This window comes from Microtus oregoni, unplaced genomic scaffold (genome assembly GCF_018167655.1).
Source record: "Microtus oregoni isolate MIOR12 unplaced genomic scaffold, Mior012 000052F_ref0000163, whole genome shotgun sequence".
NCBI classification, from domain to species: domain Eukaryota; kingdom Metazoa; phylum Chordata; class Mammalia; order Rodentia; family Cricetidae; genus Microtus; species Microtus oregoni.
Genome location: NW_024543828.1, coordinates 7,484,067 through 7,498,538, shown reverse-complemented (window position 1 = coordinate 7,498,538; position 14,472 = coordinate 7,484,067). Strand labels below are relative to the sequence as shown.

Below are 14,472 nucleotides of genomic sequence, written 5' to 3'. Positions count from 1 at the left end.
TGGCAAGATAGTTGATCAAGTAAAAGTGTTACTGCTAACCCTAATGAGCTAAGTTTGCTCCCCAAGACCCATATGATAGCAGGTGAGCAGCAACCCCAGTAAACTGTCCTCTGACCTCCATATGTTTACCGTTACACACACACACACACACACACACACACACACAAATGCAAATAAATTATGTATGAAAAGCCATAATGAAATTCATTGCTTTATATATTAACTTAAAAATTAATAACAAAAAATCCAAGTTGAACCTAGTAAATATAGCATTCAGCATTTATTTGGCACTTACCCCAAGCAGGCCCCGAACTAAGCCCAATGGTTTGTTTTCTTTTTTCATTCTCAAGTCTACACTAAGCGATGGAGAACAGTATCTATCTCATCTTACAGGTAGCACTAAGACTAATACCTTGTTCAGGAAGTAAAGGTGGTATTTAAACCCATACATGTTTCTAAATACTACATAAAGGATTTCCAAAATAATTGATAAAATGCTCATAAAAACCCCTTCACCAAAATGCAAAGTTTTACTCTTTATTTTTAAACAGTAAATTTCCAGCACTGGGAAAAAAACAGGGTGTAGGGTGAACTGGGAATATAGCTCAATGAAAGAGCACTTGCCTAGCATGTGTTCAGTTCCCAGCACTGACAAAAGATGTTTTCACAGAAACAAGCAAGTAAAGGGCATGGACAAATCAAAGAATATATAAAGTTCCAAATCCTGAAAGCTGTTACCTGAGTACTGGCCTCAGCATGGAAGATATATACCCTTTATCCTCCTCTCCTTGGCAAAAGCTAATGGCAGACACATTGAGGAAGTGGATAGTCTTTCATAGTCTATAAAATGTGTACTTCACTGCCATTCATTAAAAAGTATTGACATATGCAAGCTATATATAACTACATATTAGACTTAGTGTGAGTTACCATATAAAATCATTTCTTGATAAGTACTGATGTGCCTCACTTTAAAGATATCTAACATACAAAGATCCAAATTTATTCCTAAAGGTAAATTATGGGTTGTTTGCAAACACACAGAGGTAGAAAAGGGTATGTGTGTATACCTCCATAACACACCTTTTTCTCAAAAGCGAGGTAACTATACTCATTCTTTTAACAATGTAGAGACATACGAAATGGCTAAGCACCTGTGTGATGTGACAAGCTACTTTCTGTGTTTGGGGATATGCAAAGGTGACTTGCACACAGATCCTGTCCTTGCAGAGAGTGTCCTGTCTAGCAAGTGCAACAGGAAACAGAGAAGTTGGCTGCAGCTGAGAAGAAATAAGGAAGCTTGTTGTTACATGAGATGGACGCCTGCTTGAGCCAAGCTACAGGGGACCAGCACAGAATAGAGAAAAGCATGTCTAGAGGAGGCAGCCTAGAGATAGGAACTAGCAACGAGGCAATGGAGCAATCAGGCAAAAGCAGTCCAGAGAATCAGCAATCTATGCAAATTCCACAAGGTAAAAGAAAAGGTAACAAGGAAAGTGTGGCAATGGGAGCCAAAAAGACTATTGCCAAGGCCACGGGTGATGCTACCTTAGACTCAGAAAGTGTCAATAAAGGAAGTAATGGTGGGAATAAATAGACGCATAAAGGGCATATTTAGTGACAAAAACAATGGTATAGGAGTGAGCAGGAAGAACTAAATTAGGACAAATGGGGCCATCATAGTACCTATCAACAAGATGAGGAAGAAAAGATTTACAGAAGAGATATGTTCTTGTAGGAATGGTGAGACTGTTTCCTATGGGAAATTCCATATGACAAATACCAGTCTGAAGCATAGGTGACAAACCTAGACTATAAACAGAGCTTTTGGAGCCCAAGCATAGCTTCCACTTTATTCCTCAATGGCACTGCCCTTCCACAACTTCCCTCCGTTCTCAATGCGAATTCATCAAACATCTTATGCCATCCTGCTCGTTTCCAGGCACGATGCCAGGTGGAAGATTCAGTTTGATGAAAAGGGGGGGAAGCAAAAACAGAATAAAAAACCAGTTTGACTCATTTTCATGAAAAAATTAGCACACACTTTGATTTGGTCAATTACTTGGTTTACCAATTCCAAGTTTTGAAAACTTGTCTGAAATATGTTATTATATCCTGCATTACCCACAGATAATCAATAGGGTAAATGTTCAGAAGATTCACAGCATAAATGGTGATTTGGTTTCATTTACAAACCATGAAGGATGATGGGAAAAATCGCCTCTCCCAGCCATTTATTCATTAAGGTGTCTTCTCCCTCATAAATACACCAAGTAGTCTTAAGCTGAAGCAAATCCAAGCTATTCCCAACAAATATCTAGATATGAGTGGTGTGAGTCTTTAAAGTGAAGAAAACCCTGATTCACATTAATTTCACTAAACTCTTTTTAAGATGTATTTTTATTTACTTTGAATTATATCTATGTGAGTGAGTCTATTGGTACCCACAGAGGCCAAAAGAGGGCATTAGATCCCCTGGAATTACAGGTTGTTGTGAGCTGCCATGTGGATGCTGGGAAGTGAACCGGGGTTCTCTGGAGGAGCAGGGAGTACTCTTAACCACTGAGCCATCTCTCCTGCCTCCTCTCTCTTTTGGTTAAGTGGTAGTTTTATGAAAGAAAATTGACTTTAGAAGCATATTTTATTCTTTACATAGTCATTTTTTAAGGAAAATTCAATGTCAAAAGAGAATAATGGATAGTTGGTATGAAAAAATAAATAAAGTTATTTGAAGGTAGAATTCATGAATGAACTGCTGCTGTTTTTATGTGCCAAACTGGTTTTTCATGTGTACAAACTCATAAACTCTATTGATGATAAGTAATATAATAAAGATGGGTACCTTTTGAAAAAAGTTTACATGCTTGAAAGAAAGAATATCCAACTCCCACTGCAGAAAGAAAGTGTAATGCCATTAAATAAGAATATGAGAAAGAAAGAAAAATGAAATAATACAAAACAAAATTTTCTTTGAATGACTAATGACATGAATGGGTCTTGGACAGCCTGGTCACGAACCAAAGTTCTCTGCTTCAGGAAGACTTAAGCTTTGGGGGGGGGGGGTCTGCTAAGAAAGGAGATTTAATCAGGAGGAAGAGAGAATCCAATTTATTGAGTAATTGTCATTTTCTGTATTCTGTTTCACTTTCTCATTATAATCACCTCTGAAATCAGAAGGTATTTGTCCCTACTTTACAGACAAAGACACTGAGTTAACAGTGGGTAGCCGCCCAAGGTCACACAGCTAAAGTATCCTGAAATTGAACTGATATCTACTTTGTGCTTAGAAATATCAACTATTGTGTTTCATCAGCTCATTGTGCTACTGTTATTCTTTTACTTTTTTCATTACCTTTGATATTTCCAGTATCTTGGTATGTTTTTTACTATAGTCAACATTATTCATTTACACCATTGCTCACACAGTCTTATTTTGAGTATATGTATGCATTTTGGAATTACTAACCATATAACTTCCATTGCATTTGTAATTTGACCCATGCTGGAGATGAGTTGTATTTATTCATTACCTCTGGTTCAAGCTTCTCTGCATTTCAACGTAGTTTCATACACTAGTAAAATGACTGATTCAATTTAGGTCAAAGAGAGTGAATTTAGCCATATGTTCACCTCTCCTACTAACCTAACTTGTGCAAAAGATCAAAACTGCTTCTCCCCAAAAGCTGCAGAGATAGCTCCAAGAAACCCTTGGGGAATTAATTCTTATTTTCGCACTAATTCAACACCTTTATAAGAATTATTATTTTTCCTATAGAACTTGGAAAGGAATGGGAGAGTACACAATAAAATAGACTTCAAGGAGTAAAACATAAAAATGGAATCTGTAACAAGAAATTACTAACACAAGTGGCATTTACCGGCACCAACCTATTATATAAAACACTCGTATGCAAGGATCACATAAGGTGCAGGTATCACAAACTGAACTGGACTTTCGGGTCTATCTTTTGCGTCCTTGGAATCAGCCTGTTGGTTCTCAACTATACTTGGAATACTTTCAAGCTTGAGTTGTACAGTCTGCATTTGAGCCTACAGATTACATAATAATAGCTTACTGGAGTACCAATAAGTATTATGCTTATAACTACATGTATGCAAATATAAGTTTCATGTCCTTTTCTCTAACTGCCGAGGAAAACAAAAATTGAAGTCTGATGCTGAAAACTTGTCATACTCATTTCTCAAGCTACAATATTCCATGCTGAGGTGTTCATCATCTGACGCAATTCAGTGTTACTACTATGTCTTATGAACATAAAGGAATCTCATTCTGACCTCTGTCTTGTACAACAGCATTTAAACATGCACAAAGAGGCTAAAAGATTTTAAATTTATCAGTATTGAAAAAGAATTTAGTAGATATATGAACTATATCAAAAGAAACAATAGCAAGACCAAAAAAGAAATAAAATGTGAAAACAAGCTACTTTACCATGTTTAGGTGAAAAAAACATTGCTCTGGACCTCATCAAATTTTCAGGTGCAGGTATGACAAACTGAACTGGACTTTCAGATCTACCTTTTGAATTCTTGGAATCAGCCTGTTGGTTCTCAAATATACTTCGAATACTTTCAAGCTTGAGTTGTACAGTCTGCATTTGAGCCTATGGATTACATAAGAATTCTATAAGCTGGGGCTGGAAACATGGGTCAGCAGTCAAGAACACTGGCTGCTCTTGAAGAGGATCTGGGTTCAAGTCCCAGCACCCACGTGACCACTCAGAGCCATGTGCAATTCTAGTTTTTGAATTATCCAGCATCTTCTTCTAGCTTCTGTATACACCAAGCATTGTACATTGTATACATCTATACACACATGCAGTTAAACACACACACACACACACACACACACATATATATATATATAATAAAATGTAAAATTATATGAACTGCTAGGCATAGTAAAGCACATTTTTAATTAAGGCACTAAGGAGACAGAGGTAGGTGAATCTCTGTGAGCTCAAGGCTGGCCTAGTTTACATAGCTAGTTCCAAGTCAGCCAAGGCTGCATAGCCAGGCTTGTCTCAAAAAACATGAAATGAACTAAAATGAAATAAGTCATAAAGACTACTATTAAATTCTTCAGATACAATTTCAAATTTGAATTCCAGGACTGGGGAGATGGCTTAGTCGGTAAAGCGCCTGCTACGTAATCATGGAAACCTGAGTTCAGAACCCGAGCAGTCATATAAAATCCAGGCAAGGCAGGAACTTCTATCACCTCAAGGCTGGGATAGCAGAGACAGGAGTGTCCCTGGAGCTCACTGGCCAGCCACGCTAACTGAATCAGCAAGAGCTCCAAGTTCACTGGAGAATGTCTCAGCATAAGGAGAGCGACTAAAAACCATCTTGAGGGTCAACTTTGGGCTCCCACCAGTGTGCACATGTGTGCATGCTCACACAAGCATGTAGATGCACATGGGTATACATACCCACAAGCATTTAGATGAATACATGTACATATCCACACAAGCATGAACATGCACACATGTACACAACCACACAAGCATGAACATGCACACATGTACACAACCACACAAGCATGAACATGCACACATGTACACAACCACCCAAGCATGAACATGCACACATGTACACAACCACACAAACATGTAGAGGTACTGCATACCAAATAAATTAATATGTAGGTATCGAAGCGATATATCTTTAGATTATAGTCTAGAAGAATAATTGTTTTAATTGCTGTTTAAGGACTAGGGAGATGGTTCATTGGGCAAAAAGATTTCTACACAAGAATCCAAAGAACACATACACAAAGTGGGGCATAGCATGTGAATCTCTGGTCTCTGTATGTCATGTGCTCACACGTACATGCACACATACAAATGCAAACATATAACACAAACACAGAAACAACTTATTTTGAACTTAAAATATAACTAGGACAAAATTAGGAAAGAAACAGAACAAATTACTGTATTCTCTATGTAAATATAAAACCAAAGTCCCAATATAAACAAACTGAGGGAAAAATGTATCAATCATAAAACTGGACATAACACTCTACTCCACTTAAGGGCCTCTGAGGATATAGAACAAAATGTACTTGAAAACTCATAGCACATTTGAAAAACTTAAAAATAATAGAGTCAGACTATAAGAGTCAGCACTCAGGAGGTCAAAGTTCCAGGCCAACCAAGGCTATACATGAAACCCTGTCTCAAGCAAACAAACAAATGATATACAATAATAGACTCAGAGCTCGTGGTGAAAGTTAGTCTTACATATACAGCCCATGCATGCCTTTGGATTTTTGATACTTGACAGTGGCACTACTATCATCCCTCAATCCTCTTGAGAGAGGACTGTGGATATATCCCCACAGCTGACTTTATATCAGGATACTGATATAAAGTCAGCTGTGGGGTAGTAAACCCTTACCCCATGGTAATTAGTTTGTGTGTCTTTGAATAAAATGTTTCTCACCTTTAATTCAGAAGAAAGGTGCACATCAAATTCATATTGCAAATTCTCAATATCATAATTGATGAAGGGCACAGCCATTTGAAGGAAATTTTGCACATCCTGAAGGGCTTTCTGAGCATCTTCTTTAGTCTGAAACTGATCCATTCCCTGATTAGCCAGGAGGCATTCTCCTTGATCACAGCACTGACATGCCTGATGAGGAAAATCATGAAAATCAGAGCAGCAAATGTAAGAATGGATAAAGGGGATGTGGGTTTGCCAGTAAAAGAGCTGTCTTGGGCTGGAGAGACAGCTCAGTGGTTAAGAGCACTGGCTGCTCTTCCAGAGGACCCAAGTTCAATTCCCAGCACCCATATGGTGCCTCACAACTGTCTGTAATACCAGTTCCAGGGACCCAACACCCTTACACATATATACATGCAGGGAAAACTCCAATGCACATAAAATAAAGATAATTAAATCATTTAAAATGTTGAAAAAAAGAAGCTGTCTATCTTTTTTATTATCACAACTTAGTGGAGGGGAGGGGAATGTAAATGGCTGTGCAAAGCACACGCAGGCCACAACACACATGTAGAAGTTGGAGGACAATTTGGTGGGAGACAGATCTCTCCTTCCAGCAGATGCATTCTTGGATTCGACTCTGGTTATAATGCCCGTCAGCAAGTGCCTTTACTCACTGAACCACCTGTGTGCTGGAGCTTATCTGTCAATAAGAATTGCTTTCAGAAGCCAGCCTTGATGGCACACAATTTGAATCCCAACGCTCAGAAGGCAGACGCAGGTGGATCTCTATGAGCTTGAAGCCAGCTTGGTCTATAGAGTGAGTTCCTAGCCAGCCAGAGCTACATAGTGACACTCTGTTGCCATTAGAAAGAAAAGAAAGACAGACAGAGGGGGAGGAAGGGGAAAAGAGAGAGAAGGAGGGGGAGGAGGAAGAGAAAGAAAGAAAGGAAGGAAGGAAGAAAGGAAGGAAGGAAGGAAGGCTTTCAGAGCTGTTAATAAATGGTATCTAGGGTTGCCCCCAGAAGCTCTGATTCAGTAGCGCTGGGCTGCTAGGCAGCCATTCATATTATTAAAGCACTCCACTGATTACTGATGCACAGCCAAGGTTGAGAAGCACTGCATTTATTTCGTAACTAGTAATTTCTTCTGCAGCAGGTGTCTGACCATTTTCTCAGTTGCATGTTATTTTCTACAAATCAATAACTGAAATATGAAACTCCTAGTAAAATATGAAGTGTAATAGCAATGCTTAATGATTGCCAAGAACAAGAATAAAGGGTGGGGTTTTTCTGAACCAGAAGAGATGTGCAGATTAGCACGCTTAGTGCAGATGCGATGCTGACAAATGGGACTGCTGTTTACATTCTGCATTGCCATGACCAGGTCTTTTCATTCACTGCTTAATCACAAAAGAGTTCTGACACACAGGCATGGCAGAAGAACTTTTCAGTCACCAGTTAATTTTTAGTGCCGAACTATGAAATGTGGAAGGAATTTCAGGCTTCTGCAAAACGTCCCCTAGGCTTTTAAGTACTCTAACTGCAGAATAGCACCAAGTTTCGGAGATAGACTTAAAATAGAAAGGAAGCCATCACTGCCATGGTCTCCACATTGAGAACAAGACAAAATTAGTACTCCATGGAATCTGCCACAAATAGTACATAGGGAGATAGACTGAAATCTATAAGCAGGCTCCGTCCTTAAGACCTCTGGCAAATCTAAATCCAAAGCTATGGCCCCTGACCCCTTAACCTTTGAAGAAAATATACAATAAAATGTATGGCCAAGTATATGGGAATAGGAAAGGTGTAGAGTAAGGCATAAGGGCAAGAATGTGAAAATTAGAGAACCCAAGAAGAAAAAAAATGATCTTTTTCGGAAATGAGTCATTTTCCATGCTATTACCTGCTGCAGGAGCTTGTGCATTTTGAAAGTCCTGCTCAGCTGTACCCACTTTGCTCTGATCTCATTAACCAAAATATCAGAAAGGTAGCGAAGCTCATTGCATCTCTGGCAGATTAAATCAAGTGCATAGTGGTGATTTGAGGCAAGCTTGTGGCCATGTATTATCACAAGCCGGGCCTTGGCTAACAGCTCCTGATTGGAAAGAGGGGAGAAAAGTCAGGACTGGATGATCTCTGCTCTTAGAGCATTGGGGGGGGGGGCAAAGAAAAACATCATTAAAGATTACATTTGGCAGGGAAAATAAATCGCCATAAAACATGATGTCATGTCATTTTTCTGCATTCAGTAAAATAGGACACACACACAAACAAACAAAATAAAAACCTCACACTGATAACGATTAACTTCAACTGGCATTAAGCATCAGAAGTGCAAGCATTTCTGGATATAAAATGAAAGTCAACTACACCATTCCACTCAGGATATAGATCGCCTTCTAGAGTGCATAGACATAAAACAGAAGCACATACAGCACCCAGCATAAAGTAAACACCAGCCGAATGAAAGCTAATCCATTTCGATCTTAATTCAAGTTGTTCCTCACCTAAGCGCTCTGGCTGTACCTAAAGTGAATAGCAGAAGGGACTCTCATGACTTCACTTCCATTCTGTCAACTACTGACTCCCATAGCACAGTGACTGAAACATGGTAGCGACATAATGTTTCCCGAAGCAAAATAAGGCAAACTGAAGCCCAGATGAGGCAGTGACTGGCCTTCCTAGCTATTGGGAAACCCACAATTAAAACAGAGTTGCTTTTTTAAAATGCGCCAGACATTCAATCTTACATATGAAAATACCACCGTCCTAGTTAGGTTTAATTGCCAACTTGACACAGCCTAGAGCAGTGGTTCTCAACCTGTGTATCACAACCCCTAGGGGTGCCAAAGAAGCCTTTCGCGGGATTCACTGAAGACAAACAGAAAACATGGGTATTTACATTGTTATTCATAACCATTATGAAGTAGCAATAAAAATAATTTTATGGTTGGGGGTCACCAGAACGTGAAGAACTGTATTAAAGGTCGCAGCATTAGGAAGATTGAGAACCACCGAACTAGAATGAGCTGAAAGCCTCAGCTGAGGACTTTCCCATATCAGATTGTCTGGGCATGCTTGTGAAAGACTGTCTTGATTACCAATTGATGGAGGAGGCCCCGCCCACTGTGGTCAGTATCCTCCCTAGGCAGGTGGGCCTGAGCTATCTAAACTAGCTGAGGGTGAGCTGGGGAGGAAGGGAGCAAGCAACATTCCTCCGTGGGGTTTTCTTCCGGTTTCTGTCCTGGCCTCCCTTAAAGACAGACTATGACCTGGAACTTTAAGCCGAACAAACCTTTTCTTCCTCAAATATGCTTTTGCTCAGCGTGTTTTATCACCGTAATGGGAAGGAAACCAGAACCACTACTGAACTGGGGGCTTAAAAATGGCAGGTTCTGGGCCATCCGTTTAAATCACATTGGAAAAAAGTATTCAAAACAAATAAAGCCCCTGGCTTCAAAGTCAGGTTGCCCTCTCTGTCCACTCTGTCTGTCGTGGGGAGGTGTCAAGGGCAACACAGCACAGAGGGCCACATGCCTAACTCCTTTACTGGTTACTGCAACTTCCCGACCTCGGCTACCACTTGCACACGCTTGTGGTTCAATCATGAGTTCGTTTTCTAAGCATTGCTTTGCTGTCACATACAAGGCAGAAGAGCAAAGGTAGTTTACTAAGTATTAAAGTCACGAATCTAAGCTCTAGAATTAACAAGAATGCTGGCAACTGCTTTTCCGTTGAGTACATAATAATATTCAGGGGATATACTATGCACTATGGATACATCTAGAGAAATACTCACCCATCACTCTCCAAAGAAGGTCATTTTACTTCCAAGTTCTAGAAAAGGGCATTGAAGCCTATAGATCAATTCACCCAAGGTCCAACAGCTACTCAGACTGAGAAGAGCTGTCTGTGTGGATCTGGGATTGATTCAACTATGTATAATGAACATTAGACAATCCGTAGTCTTATATCATTCCATAAGTTCCATATACAAAATAACTCTTTTTTGAGGCAGGGTCTCATGTAGAATAGGCTGGCCTAAAACTCGCTATGTATCTGCGGCCCCATTATGTATCATTCTTGACAGACATCTTTTCCTAACGTCTCCAAGACAATTTAATCTCATTGTAGAGCCTACAACTTACATAGTTGTATACAACTACATGATGCATCTGCAATGTTATCCTAGGGCCACACTTAAAAATGGATTTAGGCTGGAGAGATGGCTCAGAGGTTAAGAGCATTGCCTGCTCTTCCAAAGGCCCTGAGTTCAATTCCCAGCAACCACATGGTGGCTCACAACCATCTGTAATGGGGTCTGGTGCCCTCTTCTGGCCATACACACAGACAGAATATTGTATAAACAATAAATAAATAAATATTTTTAAAAAATAATAAAATAAAAATGGATTTAGGCTAGTATCACTGTGTCAACTATATACTTATGACAGGTTAAGTATAATAAGCATGTATATTATGCCCCAATAAAACATAAACAGAGAAAATACTAAAATGTAATCTTACCTGAGATTTTTCATCCAAGTTCTCTATTTTTTTAAGTCTTTGTTTTATCTGAGTTAAGTTCCCTGTTGCATCACTGAGTTCTCTTTGTTGATTTAATACAAATTCAATTTTAGTCATAACCTACAAGGAAGATATAAAGGTTTTAAAAGCATGTGAATTATTAAGAATTCACCTTTATGATTAATCTTACTGCAACTTGATATGCCATGTTTTATTGATACTCATTAGAAGCCTTCCCTTTGCTGTATGAAGATGGAAGAGGAGTGGTTTGGGGGCAAAACGGGGCACTGGGAGAGAGGGACTGGAAGGGGAGGATGGGGAGAGAGGCTGCAGGTGGGATATAAAATTAATAGATAAATTTAAAAAGGAGAAAAAAGAATTCACCTTTAGCAATGATCAGTTACATAAGAAATGCTATTAAACAAGAATGCCAATAGGAGAAAATTATACATATAGGAAATATGTTCAGCTATTTTGCTCACAGAAATAAATGTAATCTGTTAAGTTATAGCCTCTTAGATATCCATGCATACTTAATTATATATAAGATCACTGTGTACATGTGCAGACATATATAGCAGACATACTTCTTTGTGACCTCTGGCCTCAAAACTATGCACAAGAAAGAAAGAGAGAGAGAGAGAGAGAGAGAGAGAGAGAGAGAGAATACAACACAGAGACAATAGCAAAAATCATAAGCCATGAAAATTCTAGAAATATATGCGTCAAATAAATGAATGAGAAGGGAAAGCTTGCTTTATCGAAGTTCCTATGGTAGATAAATAAATATGGAAAGATTATCACTGAAGGCTGCCAGAGCAAAGACTGAGTCAGAAAAGAATCACCAGATGCTCTACGGACAACGCTGTGCACTCTATGGACAAATCCGAAAAGGAAAGCAGAGACTTTCCATCTTCTCCCCACATACTTACTACTGGCTACAAGGAGAGAAAGAGCTGTGAAGCAGTGAAGAAACCCAACAGTGCTCGCACTGGCTAATCCAAATCCGCACCAACAAAGCGGGATAAGTGGATATTTCTGACCTCTAGATGTGCCATCTTGAAAAGAGCACTTCTGCACTATTCTAGTTGTCTACAGGTAGACAATCTCATTGCGAAAACACATTAAACAAACTCAAGATGAACAAATTCTACTTCTAAATTGGACTATATTTTTCAAAATATTAGCAATGTAAAAATTTTTTAAAATCTAAAAATGTTCTATATCAGAGCTACAGTACTGAAAACAGCCTGGTATTGGCATAAAAACAAACAAGATGACCAATGGTATCGAATAGAAGAATCGGATATTAATCCACACACCTATGAACACCTGATTTTTGAAAATTAAGTAAAAAATATCAAATGGGAAAAAGAAAGCATATTTAACAAGTGGTGCTGGCATAACTGGATTTCAACATGTAGAAAAATGAAAATAGACCCATATCTATCACCATGCACAAAACTCAAGTCCAAATGGATCAAAGACCTCAACATAAAGCCATCCACAATGAACCTTATAGAAGAGATAGTGGGAAGTATTGGCACAAACGACTACTTCTTAATATAACCCCAGTAGCACAGACACTGGGAAACAATTAATACTTGTGACCTCCTAAAACTTAGAAGCTTCTGTAAAGCAACCAGACCAAACGGAAGCCTACAGAATGGGAAAAGATCTTCACCAACCCCACATCAGACAGAGGTCTGATCTCCAAAATATACAAAGACCTCAAGATATTGGTCATCAAAAGAAAAAATAATCAATAAAAATGGAGTACAGACCTAAACAGAGAACTCTCAACAGAGGAATCTAAAATAGATGAAAGACACTTAAGGAAATGCTCAACATCTTTAGTCTTTAGAGAAATGCAAATCAAAACAACACTGAGATTCCATCTTACACCTGTCAGGATGGCCAGGATCAAAAACACTGATGACAACTTATGCTGGAGACATTGTGGAAAAAGGGAACACTTCTGCATTGCTGGTGGGAATGCAAGCTGGTACAGCTCCTTTGGATGTCAGTGTGGCGATTTCTCATAAAATTAGGAAACAACCTTCCTCAAGACCCAGTAATACCACTTTTGGGTATATACCCAAAGGATGCTCAGTCGTACTGACGGAATTAGATAATATAAAGGCCTTGTACTGTCATTGAATGTAGTGATTCTGATAACTACAATTCTGTAAAACAGTATTCTTACTATAAGAAAAGAATAAAGCATTTAGTAGAAAATAACCATCCCTATGGCATGTGGTATCTAAAGATCAATGGGCATTGTTTCCTTGGAAAAATATCTTATAGCCTGAAAGCACTTTGTATTGAAAATGTTTGAAGGATGAACATGAAAGTAGAGAAAGACTCTGACCCTGTCACACTCGACACATCAGTGCTTTGTCCCAGTGGAAGAAATGAAGGCTTGGATGCTAGCAGAGCTTTCCTTTGTTCCAAGCCAAGGAACTCGTCTCCTTTATTCTCCCCAGGATGGAAACTGGCATGCTGAAAGCCTGGCCTTCTAACACTCATGAATAAGGTCCTCCATCACAAGGAAAGAACTGTTTCAACTGACCTCTTGAAAGTCTTGCTCAAAATTCCACAGTTGCAGATACTGCTCCATTTTTAGCTGATGTTTCTCCCAAAATCCATCAAAAGCAGTTTCCATATCGTGCACTTGAGTCAGTAACCTTAACAAACAAAAGGCAAAGAATTATTTAAAAATAACCATTTGTGGGCCAGGTATGCAGCTAAACCTGGTCAGCTCCTTAAGATTTTAAACACTTCCCACCAACATGATACACTGTTCTGCCATGGGCCCAAAGTAACAGGGTCAAGTGAGCAGAGATTGAAATCTCTGAAACTGTAAGCCAAAATAAATACTTTCTCCATAAAAACAATAAAGAGTTAGTGAATGAATGAATGAATGAATTATAGGCAAAGGCCAAGCCTAGTGGCACACACCTTTAATCTAATACTTAGGAAGCAACGGAATGCAGAGCTCTGGAAGTTTAAGTCCAGTCCAGTTTATATGGAATTTCAGGCCAGCCAGAGCTACATAGTGAGATCTTTTCTCAAAAAAAAATAATTATAGGCAAAAATAGTCTATGACATTATGACACTTGGCTCAGGCAGAGAAAAATCAATGTCTGGGGAACGTACTCTGCAAGCAAACTAATGTCTGCAGACCAACCCGAGAAGAAGTTCCCAGACTTCCAGAGATCCAGAAATACTTTCATACCTAACAGCAACAAACAATGTAAAATTCCTAGTTTGAAAATATAAGCACATTTTCAAAGAAGGGAGCGTGTACTTATTAATAGTTTGCCAGTCACCGCTGATGTGCTGAGGACTTTCAAGACTTGAACTGACAGTTTCTCCAGTGTTAGGCACTTTCAGGTTCATGAGCAGAATTTTTCCTTCTTTGGTTACAGCTGTTAAGTCATTCTATATAAAGGAACAACAGGATATG

General features: G+C 39.0%; 1 protein-coding gene across 1 annotated transcript in view; it reads right to left on the bottom strand.

Moving 5' to 3' along the window:
* Positions 1-14,472, bottom strand: part of LOC121437470 (proto-oncogene DBL-like) — a 73,041-nt gene that overhangs the window by 40,314 nt on the left and 18,255 nt on the right. The window contains 7 exon segments of the mRNA XM_041637342.1: positions 2,843-2,890; positions 4,454-4,625; positions 6,469-6,660; positions 8,380-8,571; positions 11,004-11,123; positions 13,576-13,690; positions 14,314-14,447. Coding sequence (XP_041493276.1) covers positions 2,843-2,890; positions 4,454-4,625; positions 6,469-6,660; positions 8,380-8,571; positions 11,004-11,123; positions 13,576-13,690; positions 14,314-14,447 — 973 coding nt within the window.